General features: G+C 54.6%; 1 protein-coding gene across 6 annotated transcripts; it reads right to left on the bottom strand.

Moving 5' to 3' along the window:
• Positions 1–1,446: 1,446 nt before the first annotated feature.
• On the bottom strand, positions 1,447–14,934 carry PIANP (PILR alpha associated neural protein). Of its 6 annotated transcripts, none has more exons than XM_015646172.2 (7): positions 14,769–14,934; positions 13,716–13,874; positions 7,311–7,379; positions 6,582–7,171; positions 6,354–6,435; positions 5,893–6,120; positions 1,447–5,742 (listed from the first exon to the last, which is right to left on the bottom strand). In XM_015646172.2, the coding sequence occupies exons 3-7, from the start codon at positions 7,325–7,327 to the stop codon at positions 5,721–5,723; spliced, it is 939 nt and encodes a 312-aa protein (XP_015501658.1). In that variant the 5' UTR covers positions 7,328–7,379; positions 13,716–13,874; positions 14,769–14,934; the 3' UTR covers positions 1,447–5,720. The 6 variants fall into 6 exon arrangements, with proteins under 6 accessions (XP_015501658.1, XP_015501650.1, XP_015501667.1 ...); XM_015646164.2 differs by lacking the exon at positions 14,769–14,934 and adding an exon at positions 14,195–14,400; XM_015646181.2 differs by lacking the exon at positions 14,769–14,934 and having other exon boundaries at positions 6,582–7,168; positions 13,716–14,042.
• Between the last annotated feature and the right edge of the window lie 215 nt (positions 14,935–15,149).

Raw genomic sequence — 15,149 nt, 5'->3', positions numbered from 1 at the left:
AAGTGATGTAGTGGGGAGTGGTGATGAGAGGGGAGGGAACTAGACCAGGGAGTCAGTGTTTCAGGAAGCCACAAGAATGAGGGGTAGCTTGTGGAGCTTCTCCTGTGAGTCAGAGTGAGTGAGTCCTGGTGAAAAAGGGTATGTTTGGCTGAGTGTCTGCAGCCCCAGCCTGTGCAGAGAGGGCACCAGAGGAAAAGCATCTGATGACAGAGAAGTCAGCAGGAAGGGCTGAAGCTCTGGCTGGAAGCAGATGAGGTTTGTGCAAAACATCTCACCGCACCAATGAGTACATGAGTGTAATTTCAGCAAAATGAGAGTCTATTGCCACCTCTGTCAAGTCTCTCTGGCTTGCCCGGCCCCAAAGCTGTTGACTGGAGATGATCTTCCACCTAAAGCAACAGGGCTGAAAGTCTCTGCCCTCTCACACTCAGCACAGGGGCAGAAGAGGTGCTGTTCAGCCTTTTGTGTGTCTGTACCCCGGGACAGCCACCACAGGAGTGTGTCTGCTCTCTGATGGGCCCGGGGCCACCACCAACCCACAGCAATCCTGCCCAGGGCACCTCAGCCCAAAGAGATCCTGTCCAGGGCACCTCAGCCCACAGAGATCCTGTCCAGGGCACAGGGTGCCATGTGGAGGGGCCTGGCCCTGCAGCAGGAAGGGTCCTTCCCATGGGCAAAAACCCCAGAGTCTGAAGTCAGGTCTGGTCTGCAAAGCCTGCTCCTTCCTCCAACAAAGCAGAGGATCAGGGACAGCTCCAATACCCAAAGGATTCAGGGCAGAGGGAGTAGGGGCTGGGAATCATCCCCATCCCCAGCAGTCTTCCGACCATTGCCAGGGAGCAGCCCTCTGGAGTGGCCATCAAGCCTGGTGCACCCCCAGCCCCGATTGCCGCTGGGCTTGTGAAGTGGAGGAGTTGCAGGAGACAAGGATGCTTAATTACAGAGCAGCCCTGGAAACCAGCAACAGCAGCAGCACTGTGGCCAGGAGGGGAGGCAGCAGGGCTGTAAATAGAAATTGCGGAGGCAGCCGCGGGGAACAAAGTGAGGGAGGCTTCTGCGCCTGCAGCGCTCCATGTCCCTCCCTTCCCCTCGGCTCCTGTCACCTCTCCAGGACAGGCTGGCCCCCAGAGTGACAGGCGTGCCTGGCAGGCAGCAGCTCCAGAGGCAGGACAGCAGCTTTGGCTGGGGAAGTGGATGAAGAAGGGCTTCTCCTCCACCAGGAGCCACCTCCCATGGAAATGCGTGAGGGTGGTCAAAGGGTCCCTTTGGTTGGCAGAGACCAAGGTAAGATGGACACGGGGCCAAATTGCCCCCTCTGCTCCCAAAAGGAGAATGTGGGATGCCAACAGTCTGAGCCCCCATCCCAAAGGGGTCTGCCCAGGGTGCAGTCCCTCTCATCCCACCCTGACTTTTCCAGTGTGACACCTTCCACAGAAGCAAGAGGTCTGCTTTCAATATTTTGCAAAGTTTTATTTAAAAATGTTGAAACTAACATCCCACAAGATTTGAATATTTCACCACAAGGAGAAGAGAAATCCTACAAAAATATATATCACAGCGCACAAGGGCAGGGGAGGGGGAAGAGCGAGACTGAGCAGAGGAGCAGGAGGGAGGCTGGAGGGGAGGATGGAAGCCGCGGCAGAACGAGACTGAGTGGCAAAGGGAGAGCAAGAGAGGAGTAGGGAGAGCGAAACAATAGGAGGGGAGAGAGAACCAGGAGGGAGACCATGGTACAGGACAAGAGTGGGAAGAGGGAAAACAGTGGGAGAGGGAAAACAACAGGAAAAGAGGAGTAGAGAGCCAGCAGTTGGTGAAGGAAGGGGCCTCTCTCTATGGTCCTGCCAGGGTAGGGCCAGGACTACAGTGGGACGTTAGCAGGGACGCAGCTGGGGAGCTGGAGTTTGACTCAGGATTTTTGTGCTGCAGGTCTCAGCTCCAAGGCTGTGCCACAGATGTGGTTTGTCAGAGTGAAAAAACAAAACCACAGTTTAATTCAGAACAGTCTCAAGGTGGTCCTGTTTGAGAACTTGCAGGGAATGAACGAACCACTCCTTTCCGAATATTTTTCTTCATTGGGAACTGGAGTGAGAAATGAAGGGACCAGATTTGCAAGGGCACTTGGGTGCCGTTGAGGAAGAGGTAGATAGCCCTCTCTGAATTTTGGGATGCTGGATGTGAGTCCCAGGAAACTGGACTGGAGGAGAGGTGTGGAAGCACACACCAGAAGTCTGCTTGCTGCCCACCAGTTGCAACCAACCAGATGGCAAAGCCCAAGCAGGATTTAGCCTTGTGGTCATACCACTCTTTTGGGTAAAGAGGAGACTCCAGTTGCTACTTCAAAGCAGGAACTTCCCTCCCTTCCACTGTGCTCACAGAGAGACCACCCCTGTGTTCAAAAAGCCAGGGCTCTCCAGGAGCTCAGCAGAGACACAGTTACTTCATCTCACTCGGCCCACCTAGATGGTCCCTTTAAATAGCGTAGAGATGTTGGGCAGAATTAAACCAAGATTATGAGCACTTCCAGTTGGTTTCCCTGCACACTCTTCTCTCTCATGGAAAGAAAAAGCCTTTCCATTTCTAATGGAAAGAAGAAAAAATCTTTCACCTCCATTCACCTAGAAGACAGGGAAACCTGATGGGCTGTGACTAATAAGGTGCTGTCCTCTGCCCTGGCTTGGTACTCAATTCTGTCAACCCAACCAAGTGCACATGCTACAAAGTATTACCCTGGGCCAGGGTAGAGACCTCAGGCATGCTCTGACTCCGGTCTGTGTAGGGGAAGATGGTTTATAAGGCTCCAGTCATGGAGAAAACAGATCCAGTGAGATTTATTTATTGACTGGAAGAAGCTTGTGTGTCCACATGTGTTCTGAGTGTTTTGTTCCAGGGACAAAGCACAGCAATGAATGTTTGGGCAGGACAATGAAGTTGTTTCCCTGTATCTAACCTGTTTTGTGTGAGAGATTGAATGACTATCATAAAAATGTATTTGGCTAGGAAAATTGTTCTTAGAAAAGATATTCATTATACCCAAGCCTCTGTTGTTGTAAGTTTTTTCTACACAGCTTCACCAGCTTTCCCCTTTCCACAGTATCCATGAAAGGTTTGACTCCCCAGAGATACTTTTACCAAAACCAGAGACATGTAAAAGGGGGAGGAAAATCCCTAAACCAAAATCTGTTTTGTTTGCCGAATTTACAAAAGCCTTCCCAGGAGAGCACAGGGCTTCCCCACATCAAGTGCTAGAAAATATTTTCACTATGCTTCCTCTGGACCCCTGCCACTTTCTTACAAACCTTCTCTCCATGCAGCATGTGGAAAGAGGAAGTCCAAAGACAGCCCTTGAAGTAGAAGAGTCTAAACTCTGGCCTTGTTTCAACAAACGCTGTTGATCAAAGAACAATCTAATTAATCTGGTCTGGAAGATTACTTCAGCCAATTCAAGGTATTGTAAATTGCCAGCAATCATCAGTGCAGCCTCCTGCAGATGTCCTTCCCCAGCAGGGAGGTGCCAGGGAGAGGGGGAACAGGGGCAGCAATGAATGGGGCAGCAAGCAGGAACCGCCACCTGGTCCTTCCCTGTCCATCTGCAGCTTAAATGTCCACCAAAGTCTTGCATGGATCCTAAATAGGAACAGGCTCAGTAACAGATCGATCTACGGTAAAGCACTAATATCCCCTGCTGTAAGCACAGACTCAACCTGTGCTTAGACTAGAGATCTCCAGAGTCCTTTTCCACCTACATCTTTCAGCCACTCTGTGCTTTTAATAAGCCAGTAATTTTATTTGACCTGTCATTTTCTCCAAATCTCTACTGTTTTTGGGAAGCTTATTGTAATTTACACTCTCATTTAAATGCCCTTCACAGTGAGTCAGAAGGGACCTGAGAACACCTAATGGTTCAGCTGGGTAAACAGGCAGAACCAGGCGTCTTATGAAATTCCCTGTGCTTTGTCCTATAAAGAACAGGCTTTTAATGCAGAGATAAAGGATGAAAGGCCACTTCTCTCTCTCCAAGATGACTTTTGTTAGAGACCTTGTATGGTGAATTAGGGCTTTCAAATTGTGGGTGATATTCCTGCCTCTGGCCACATCAGCCCAGCAGCTGACACCCAGAAGGTGTTTGTACACTGTAGGGGAAACCTGATCTAAATGTGCATCTTTTCACCTCAGCGGTTGTCAGTGTGGGGTTTTAATTAATTTGAAGGTGTCCATAAAAGCTAAGAGGAACTATTGTCATTAAGATGAAATTTGCCATCTCACATGTCCTCAAAGTGATACCCATGGGTCCATGCCTCTGAAGAGGTGGAGATGCACGGATCTTGCTCACACAGGGAAGTGACAGTGTGGCTGCCAGCCCCATAGACCACCACAGCTCCAAAGGACGTGCACAGGCAACCAATCTGGACAGATACCTGTGCCATTGCTTTCAGTTTCTGACCAGCTGGGGAACTGAATTAAGCTTCACCTGGGAGCCCAGACACCTCTCTCTCATGCCCTTGGTGAGCACCGCCTTGTGGGCTTCCAGTCACCTTGCAATCCAGGAGAGACCTACCAGCAGGACGTGGCAACCCTTTCAATGTTGCCAAGATCAACTCTAAATTGCTCCTGGTCATCCCAAGCGCAGAGTCCTGTCTGCTGCCTCGTTGCCTGTGCCAGGAGTATCTGAAAGCAAATCTCTTTCAGAGCTCAGAAAAATTCAAGTTCCTCAGGCCCAGCAATGTCTGCATTCCACGCTTTAGCTGTGTACAGGACACTTGCTAAATAACACGGTGAGCAGAGGGCTTCACCTCTGGAAAGGTGTTACTCATATTATTCATAGACTGGTGTTATTCAGAAAAACCTTGCTGAAGGAGGCTGAAGGGGTGGAAAGGGACAGCAAGGAGGCTTTCAACATATCAAAACATTTGGAAAGCTAGAGGAATCTTTTCCAACTTTAACTGGCAGGAGAAGTGGCATGGGGGTGGGAACTGAGGGGAAAAAACTGTGGACGGAGAGAGGAAGAAAAATACAAGCTGAAGAGAAAAAACCGAAAGGAATGTTAGGCAGAAAGAAACTGGAAAGATGTGAATATCTTCTGTCTAGGGGGAAGATAATGTTTCCTTCAAGGAAATGGGTTGTTGAGAGGGCCCAGGTGCTCAGTGAGCCTCTTCTGCCCAAGCTTCACCCACCCTTGGGACTCTCAGGTCTCAGGAACAAAGTTGCCACCATCCAAGTCACCTGGCGGGCAATCCTGCAGCCACTGAACTCCAGACGTTCACTGCAAAGCACACAACATGGGAAGGGACACACGGAGGGTGAGGGCCCACGGGGACAGGGGTATGCCTTTCCACCTTGCCTACCCCCAATGTCAGGCATGCACTGGTGAGAGAGTCATGGAGATCCAAGTGTGTCTGTGCACATATGCTAGAAGAGGGGCTGGGGAGGTCAAGATGTCACACCACCACCAGCTGTGGTTCCCTCCCACCATCCTGCTCTCTGGTCACCCTGTCCTGCGTGGGCAGGGCGGGTCCCCAACCTTCCCCCAGCAGGAGGCTGAGGAGGCCCAGCTCGTCCATTTGCCCAGGCACATCCCGGTGCGGTTAGTTAATAATGGTGGTGGTGGTGGGCCGTGGCACAAGGAGGTTGTTTTTTTCCTGGGGTAGCAGAGGTGGCGAGAGTCCGCACTCGCCAGCTGTGACAGGAGGGTGGGGGAGCCAGCTCAGCCTCTCCTGGGAGCTTCACAGGTTCACCAGTGGGATTCTGGGGGAAAGAGGGAATTGGAAATTAATTAGTGCTTACACTGCCCCAAACCCTGACTCCTGCTAGCCAATGTCACCTTTACCCTGCCTCACTGTGCCTGTCCCTGTGTCCCCTGCCAGACCCTCCTGCCCCAGCTCACTGGCCACTCACCGGTTGAGCTGGAAGGCTGCATTCTTCCCGTGGCCACCCAGCTTCTCTGCACCCTCCTGGCCTTGCCTGGACTCCTCTGCCTCAGGTGTGGGGGTCAGGGGGTCTCCATAGGGCCCCAGGATGCTGACGGTGGTGGGGGAGAGGTCTGTGAGGGGCTGCTGGCTCTCTTGCTGCCTCCCACTGCTCTGCTGCCCCGAGTGACGCCGGCGTTTCTGATTTCGGTCCCAGCTGTGGAGAGAGCAAGGTGTGAGAAAAGAGATGACCCTTTGATGACAGAGAGGTTTGTGGGATGGACCCTGCTACACTCAGCATTAGAGCCCAGTGTGGCCGAGTGCCAAACCTTGCAAGGGATTGCAGCACCGGATCTGCACCCCTGGGACAAATGGATCCCAAGCCCACAGTCCTCCTGTAGACACTGGCCCAATGGAGTGAGAGCCTCCATTGGCCCATACCCCACTCACCAGAACTTGAATATGATTCCAGTGGCAACCAGGACAATGATTATGGAGATGGTGATGGTGACGTACAGCTGGGGATCCACACCTGCGAGACAAAGGAGTGGGGGTTGTGATGGTCACTCCCTCCGGTCCCCAGCGAGCAGCAGGGAAAGGGGAGGTTCCTGACGACTTTTGCAGAAGCAGCTGCTCCTGCAGGGGACCAGGGCTGAAAGAAGCAAGGGGCAGATTTACCTTCTCCCCGGGGCCCGAACAAGAAGGGCCGGAGGGTGGCTGGGGTCTCGCGCAGGTTGAGCCCTGCGTTGTGCAGGAGCGAGTGGGAGTTGGGCTGTGCCGTCGCCATGCCGTGCGGCGAGACAAAGGTGTATCCCAGCGGTGGGAAGCCTGGGTTGGCCGAGTTTGTGTCCCCTCCATCCTCATCCGACACCGTGGGACCCCACACGATGGCCCAGGGGTACTGGGAGGAGGGCATGCCATCCTCGAATCCGGAGGGGGTGGCGGGCCGGGCCCCCGCGGCCTGGCGCCTCAGCCGCACCACGTGCCGCAGTTCTGCTCCTCGCGCGGGCAGGCCACGCTGGCGCGGCAGGCCCGAGCGGGAATCCGAGCGGGAATCCGAGCGGGAATCCCGCTCCGGCTGCGAGGTCCTTTCCCAGATGCAAATGGAGCGTGGGGCCGAGGGGTTCCGGCGGGTGCAAAGAGGCCGAGGGGCTGCTGGGCCCCGAGAGCGAAGAGACCATGTGGCAGGAGGAGGGACGGCCAGGACGACGAGGAGGAGATGCCACAGCTGCAGGGAGTGGATGCGGGAGAGGAGTGGAGGCATCCTGCTGTGGGGTGGGGGGGAGAAGAAGAGAGCCTGATCTAAACATTTCTCCCGTTGAAAGGCCAAGCTGCCGGGAGCAGCCACCACCCACACTCCTGTTTTCTTCCCGCCTCACCTGCCAGTGTGGGAAGCTGTGAACCTACCAGGCACTGGGTTCCATCTCAGATGCAACAGTGTCTTCGCTCAGTCAGGATCTTGTCTCATCTTCTTCACTGGCAACCAAAAGGGAGGGGTGTCAGTGTCCCCTCACACAGTGGTGACGGTTCTCTCCTTGCAGGTGGCGTTTGCCACCCCAGGTGAGCTCCCAGCCCCGTCAGGCAGGATAAGGGGAGTCCATGCACACACATGTGCACCCTCTCCTGCTCCCTTGCCCTCCATGCATGGAGGTGCATCGTCATCCCCCGCCTCATGCCAAATCCACCCCGAAACACGTGCGTTAGCATATGCTCACAAAAGCAAGGAGCAATCTCTCGAGCACACGTGCCCGGGCACATGCGCAGCTTCCCCAGGGACTCTCCTGTCTGAGGGCCGAGAGTGGAATTCAGCATCTTTGTTTGCTTATCACTGGAACAAGTTGGAGTCTTAATTCCTGTGTTTATTTATAGTGTGGAGTGTGTAATCCATTTATTAAAAAAGAGCCTCTTCATTGTGTGCCAGAGCGAGGGAGCGAGAGGGGAAGCACGGGAATGGTAAACCAAGACGACTGAGAAAGAGTGAATCAGCGAGAAAAAGTCCAGCCTCACTAAAGAATTTAAGAGAAAAAATATGCCTATCAAATATTTAGTATTTACTTTTCTCTTAGCTAACACGAAATTACCTTCCCACACGCCTTGTCTTAATGTCCTCTGCACTGTCCCATACTTCCCTTTCTTCCCTATTCCTCCTTTTTCTCTCCCACCTCCCACGGCTGAGCAACAAAAGCACGGGGTGAGGTCAGGTCCTCTCAGCCGGATTTCTGCCCTGGAAGCTCAGCACCCTCCAGCACCAGCCCGGTGGTGGCACGGCTGCCCTTCACGCTGCCCACCCCTTCCCTTGGCTGGGCACGGCAACGTGCCTGCCCTTCCCCGGTGAGCTCTTATGTGCCTGACCCCGGATCCTCTCTGCAGCCGCACACACACACAGGACAAAAAAAAAAAATCATGCGAGATGTTCAGCCTGCTCCTTCATCGTGAAGGGGAAAGCGTGAATGCCAACAACCCACAATTATGCCCTCCCGTGGCTGCTGGGATGGAGAAAGAGGGATGCTTGGCTGAGAGAGTCAATGCAGAGGCCAACCCTGCCCCTCCAGCCGTGAGCCAGCTGTGCTGCACCTCCCGGCTTCCACCATCCGACCCTGCACACCCCATCCCGAACAAAAACTGCAGCCCCTCCTCGGTGGGGGGCTTCCTCTTCCAGAGGGAAGAGCCCAGGGCTTGCTGTGATGTACACCTGAGAAGAGGGGCCAGGAGGAAGGGCACCCAAGACTAAGTAGCTATCTAGCTCCTGCTGCATTAACTGGGGATATTTTTAGTTTCCTTCTGTTAAATATTTAAACAAAGTTCACAGGAAAAAAAAGAATTGTTGGCTAATGTGCCCTGCCCCTCCCTCCGGGGCAAGATCAGTCTCTGGAGGGATCCTGAGACGAAGATGAGGAGAAAAGAGCAGCTATTCTCAGCATTTCTTTGTTCTTTGCTCCTGAACCTCTAAGCCTTGGAGGGGACTCAGTATTAAAATGCAGCTCTGCAGAGAGGCAGCAGAATGGAGCAAGTTTCTTCTGAAGCCAGATACTGGCGAGATCTTGGCCATCTGGATTATGATCACGATGCCGTGGAAGATCATGTCTGGCAACACAAATCCATGACAGAATTTATTCTGGACTTTGAAAGGGAGAGAATTCCAAGCATGGAGGACCTCCTCGTGTGAATCCCCAGGCTAAAGCACACACAAGTTGCAGGAGAGGTTTCAAGGTGGCTTGGAGTGCCTGGGGCCATGCCTAGGACTCACCACAGAGACAGCAGTTCCCTGGGATGAAGAGCTTGCTTGTGGCATGGCACTCTCAGTCTACTCAAGTCTTCGGGGGCTGGGGGCTGTTTTGCATTGGGAAGCAGGAGAGATGTGGGGCTGGACTGTGCCATGCCAGCAGAGGCAGCCTTCTCCAGGTACAGAAAGACCTCAGTGCCAGTCCCACGGGGAAGTGTGGTACAGCAGTGGTGCATGTATAACCTCTTGCACTCCTAACAGCAATGGCTCTACCTTCAGAAGACTACCCTGTGCCTGGGGGTAGGAATGTGGGGTTGCTGTGCTCTCCTCGCTTGTTGGGAGGTCTCATAATGGAGACATCACTGTTCTTCAAAGCTGAGATTGTGAACTTTGGGAATGACATCCCGGTCTATGGACACCCAGGGTTGAAAACCTGGGAATAAGAAACCCTACAGAGCCAAATCCTGGATGGCTTTCACACACGGTAGTCTAAATTTCAGCCCTATGGAGCAGATAACGTATGGAATGAGCTGAGGAGGGGTGAGCTGCAACACCGACCGCCTCACGTGCACATGGTGCTGAGGAGAGGACAGCCCATACATGAGGGTGCAAGCCTTGGACTGAGGACACTGTTGTGCATGGGTTCTGCTGCCCAGAGTGAAGAGCTGGTGATTCTGGATGCCCCCACTCCAAAGGTGGCTCCAGGTGAGTGCAGGAATGATGCAAAGTTGGTTGGTCTCCATAAACAGATACTGGTTTGTTAATGAGATCATGCCCAAAGACTGAGAATGTGTCCTGCACTGGCACACCCAGGACTGATTGTGGAGCAGCTGGGAGCAGGACAGAGGTATCTCCCATGGCATGGAAGGTGTGAGACCAAAGGATGGTCTCCAGTGAAATTACCAGGAAGTGCAGGCTGGATTCCACTGTGCTTGGAGCGTTTATGTTTGAAATGTCCCTGTGGATTATTGACTAAACAGCAGACAAAGCATGTCTGGGGCACTCTCTGGTCAGCCACCAGCAGTGGGATTGTGTCCTGGGCACCGACCCTGCTGTGTTGGAGGGCAGGAGTAACACATGCCCTTCGTTCAGCTCTGGATGCAGGTCCCAGTGTGGATCCTGAATAAACTGATAGACCTTCAGAGCAGAGGAGGGGAAGCCAATGCTCTTACTACCTGGGAGTATAAATCCCACCTCATACCATTCAAGAAGCCTTTGTGTGCCAGAGCAGGGAGACTGGATTTCTGTACCAGTACCTCATGGCAAGGCTCTTGCTTTCATACGTGTTTCCCAGGTCTAATGGCAATAAAACTGGACAGGGCTGCTCCCAGAGTCTGATCAAGAAACCTGCATACTTTCACTCTAGGTACAGAGCCTTCATCTCAGCGTTCCAGTCCTGTGATGCACAGATGACAGAGTGTGAATGACAAAGCTATTTCCCTGGGGCACTTCATTGAGCTCAGTTTGTGAATCTTGGTGCTCGAAAGCAGTGAGTAAGAATTACACTGTTCTTTGCTACTGCATATGGACCCCACCATCACTCCAGACTGGGGCTAATCTGTTAGGAGCTGCTCTCATGCATTTGCAGACTGGAAGCAGGAATCCTGCTGCTGTTCCCCACACCCATCTGTGCTTCTTCCCTCTTTGTAAGCCTCCCGCAGCACAGACCCGCCGCTGCTGGGACATGAGAGAGCAGATCTCAGTAGCCATGCCCCAAAGCATATGTAGCGTTTCACCAAGGGCAGCTGGGAATTGACATCCTACCTAATGGCTAAGAAGCAGAGCCTGCTGCACCCCTGCTCAGAGCAGGGAGCTCTGACTAAACCCTGAATGTGACACCCTGAGCTCTGGAGTTCAGATACTACTGTGCCCCAGGAAAGCCCTAGGATTCGCTTACGATAACTCCTTCTCTGTGTTCAGGATTCTTGTATACCTTAATGCCATAGATAAATCCTATCCAAATAAAAAAGGCATCACAGGAATAAAAGAATCAAGGTGCAAGCCGTGTGCCGTAGCTGCCTTGCATCAAGTGCAATCTGTAACCTTCTGTTACAAAATGCTGAAGTTTGACAAATTCAAATGAGGAACAATACTATTAATAAAGAGGGTCACATACCAGCACAATTCACCTAGGCAGGTGGTGTGTTCCCTACTGCCTGCAGCCTTTGCCTGGCTGTATTCCTAAAAGAGATGCTACAGTTCAATCAGAAGTTATGGGCTTGGCACAGGAAATTAAATTGGTGAAATTCTCTGGCCTGTGCTCCGCTGTAGGTCAGTCTCGATGATCAAAATGGTCCCTCTGGCCTTAAAATCTGAGAATCTCACAGCTTTCTCAATGCCTAGCCGAGATCAGCTCTGACTGGAGAGCAGTTGGATGAAGCCAAGCGCACACAAGCCGTGTTAGCGAGGAGCGGGTAGAGGCTCCTTCCATTCGGGGATGGGAAAAGAGTTGCACCCGATGCTGTCTGGCTCAGCTGGCAGATGATGATCTATCTGTATTTTTGTAACATCTAGAGCTTGACTGCTGTGATACTGTGCCTCTAGGAATGAAGCTGTCTGCTCTCAGAGCGCTCCAGCTAGTTCAGAATGCAGCAGTCTGTTTGCTCGGCGACTCAAGCTGCCGGGAATGCATCACCGTGCCCCTCTGCACCCCACATCGCCTCGCCTTTGAGCACACAGTCCGGTTCAAGGTCTCCAAACCAGCATTCAAAGCCCAGCATGGGACAGGCCCCAGTGACCTAAGCAATCAATCACCTCTCCTTATGCAGCGATGACCTCACATGACGGATATATTCCACTGGAACAATGAAATTGCCAACCAGTTTGGGGAGAGGGGGAAGGGATGGAAGAAGGGTAAAGAGGCTCATGACCCTGAAAAATGGAACATTCACAAGAGCTGGGCCAAGATTATGAAACTTACTGCTGGCTGAAATAACGCTCACCATTAGCAACCCCGCAGCACTGAGAGCTTCATGCAAATCCTTGCTTCGCCCAGCTCCCCCACTGCAACGATTCCACTCGAAATAGTGATGAAAAAATCAAAACAAACCCGAGGAGGACCCAGCCCTCCTTGCAGAGGTGGAATGCTAGGTTTGCTGTCATTTTTTAATCTCCCAGCCAGCACTGAGGGCTGTGGTGACAGCTACTGATACGAGACTGTGATCTGGGACCACGGAACTAGCTAGCAGCTATCTCCAAGCACTGAGCAGAGCGAGTTCAGGCACTGGAAGCGAGAGTCCCCTTCCCCCCCGCCTCCCCACTGCGTGATGCCCTGGGCACACCACACCTGTATTTTTCTCAGTGTCCATGAACACCCCAGAGTTCATGGTCCAAGAGGCAGAGATGCAGTCATTACTGGTTTGGCAGCAGGAAGCACGAACCCCAGGTGTTGGTGGAAAGGGGTTATGTATATGCCCTGCTGTATTCAGCTGGGTGGGGACAGGGAAAGGGAGGAATCCCAGAGCAGATGCCCCAGGGTGACAATTCTGCTGCACTCGGAGGAGTTTTGGCAGCTGGGACTGTGAATCCCAATGCCGGCTCCCGGGGGTGGTGATGCCAAGCCCATCCAGGGAAAGAGTTCCTGCTAAGCCTGGGGCTGGGGGCAGCACCTCCCAAAGCTGGCTGGATTTGGGGGCTGGCAGTTGGAATGCAGTGGCTCACGTCAGGCTGCTCTACCTGATGTCTGAGGCTGAGAGGGTTGGTGGCAGCACCCAGGAGGATCCAGCAGGATCCCAGAGGGACTGACTCTGCTCGCCCTGAGTCAGTGCAGGTCCTGCAGCGTTCAGTGACTTGCCGATAGGAATTCCACTGCCAGGCTGCTAGGGTGAGTACTTATGGGCTGGGTATGGTAATCCTAGGCTGGGGCAGAATGCAGGGCTCGGAAGGGTGATGCTGCATTTGGACGTTTTCATAGCAGGGGAATGGGCGTGTGAAGCCCATCAATGGTCCTCTGAGCTTAAGTCTCCCTGCATTTGGGAACTGTGAGTGTGGCCCCATTCCAAGCAGCACTCTAGGATGCCGGTCCCCTGCCATCTAGTGCCTGCCTGCAATACATGTCATGAGTCTGACAATCTTCTGCCTCCCAGTTTCCTACTGTTCCCGGGCATCCAAGTGCTTCAAGTGCTGAGTCTCCACATCTGAATTGCTCTCTCTTGCATGGTGCACCCTTGGACAGGCAGGAGGTGGGACTGACCCCTCTGTTTCCTTTCTCCAGCTGCGCCAATTTGGCTGAAGTCGCCTTCCTCAGCGCAGGCTCCAGCGCTCCAGCACAACAGGTCTGTGATGGAGCCCGGAGCTGGAGGGTAAGAGGCAGCGATCCCTCGGCTGTGCCCTCTCCCTCCCGGCCCCTCAGGCATCCCCTGCCCCTGACGAAAAGAGGAGGAAAAGGAGGGGGGAGGAAGGAGACAGCCGGCTAGAAGGAGACAGAGCAACTAGATCGGGAAAGGGAAAAGAAAAAGGGGGAAGAAAGGACACAGGGAAGGAGACGGGGAGAGATGACTTGGAGACGGGCGTGCAGCCCCCCTCCCCCCCGCCCCTGCAGCCCCGTCCCCACTCTGTCCCCCAAGCCCGGGCCGAGAGGATGAACTTACCTTGCGGGGAGACGAGTGGGGCGCAGCCGGGGCGGCGGAGCAGAGGGCTGGGGGAGCACAGCTGCTGCTGCCCGTGCCTCTCATGGCCAGGACGAAGGAAGGAGAGGAGGAGGAGGAGGAGGAAGAGGAGGAGGAAGGTTTGCTGAGGCTGAGCCTTGGCTGAGGGAGAGGGAGCGAGAGATGCCTTGAAATAAACAGCTGCCGAGGACTGGTCCAGCCCCTCTTTCTCTCTCTCTGTCTCTGTCTCTCTCGCTCGCTGCCTCCCGTTAACCCCATGGCTGCTGGCACGGGCGCGCCCGGCACCGTGGCCCCTTCTGCAGCCCGCGGGGGGCGCCGGGGCGGCCGGGCGAGGGCAGCGGCCGGGCGGGGGCAGCGCGTCCCCCCGGCCCGGAGCCCCCTGCCCCGGCGGCCGGGCGCGAAGGCTCCTCCCGCTCCCTGCCCGCCCGCGCCGCGCTCCCGCAGCCCCGCGCCCGCCGGACCTGCCCCCCGCCGCCTCCCCGCCGCTGCCCGCACGGCTCGGCTCCGCTCGGCTCCGCTCCGCTCGGCTCCGCTCCCCCGTCTCGTCGGTTATTTCGGGATCTTCACAGGAAGCGATTAGGTTGCCATGGAGAGAGGTGTCTCCAAGGGACCCGTCGCTCCAGCTCGCTCCGGCGAATGCCACCCCCGGACCGGTCCGTCCTTGGGGGCGGGCGGAGGCCCCCCGGGATCCCCCTCCCCTGGGCCGCCCCCCGGGGCTCATCCCCGCCGACCCTCGCCTTTCCGCCCCGCAGCAGTGCCCTCGGGGAGATGCCACCCCTCGGTCCCGCCCCCCGTCCCCCGTTCCCGCATCCATCATCCCCGGGCTTCGGCCCCCCGGGACCCCGTGGCCGCCGCGGTACCGGGCGGGGGGGGAGCTGCAGACGGGCGGCCCCGGCGAGGCGCAGCCCCGGCGGGGCAGGCGGCGGGGTTCGGTCGAGCCCCACGGGCAGAGCCCGTGGGACACATGGGAGAGGTAGGAGCGATGGGGAACGGAGGGTGGGGGGAGGAGAGGGATCCGTCCGAGGTGTGTTTTACCCGTTGAGGGATCACCCAGGTCTTTTGAGCGTGTCCCCAAGCGCGTTTCTGCCAGGGATCGATGGGATGCGTCTGGAAATGGTAGGGATGTGACAGCAAAATTAAAGAAAGGAGCTGATGTGCCTTTGAGGGGCCGAGTGTTTCACAGGGAACATCTCCCTCCACCATCAAGAACCAAACAGAAAGCACAGACCAAATCAGAAGGGAGCAGCTGAACAACCAACGGGCGAGAGAAGAAAGTCAATGACAGAGAGACAGTTTCCACTCCAGGGCCTGAAATATGAGGAAGCAAGAAAGTAATTTCCTCAGATCCTCAAAAACAATCAAACTTTTCATCATAAAGCAATGAGGAAAGACTGTGACTGACCCTGGGAAAAAAAA

This window comes from Parus major, chromosome 1 (genome assembly GCF_001522545.3).
Source record: "Parus major isolate Abel chromosome 1, Parus_major1.1, whole genome shotgun sequence".
In the NCBI taxonomy this organism is placed as follows: Eukaryota; Metazoa; Chordata; class Aves; order Passeriformes; family Paridae; genus Parus; species Parus major.
This window is presented reverse-complemented; position numbering and strand designations above follow the sequence as displayed.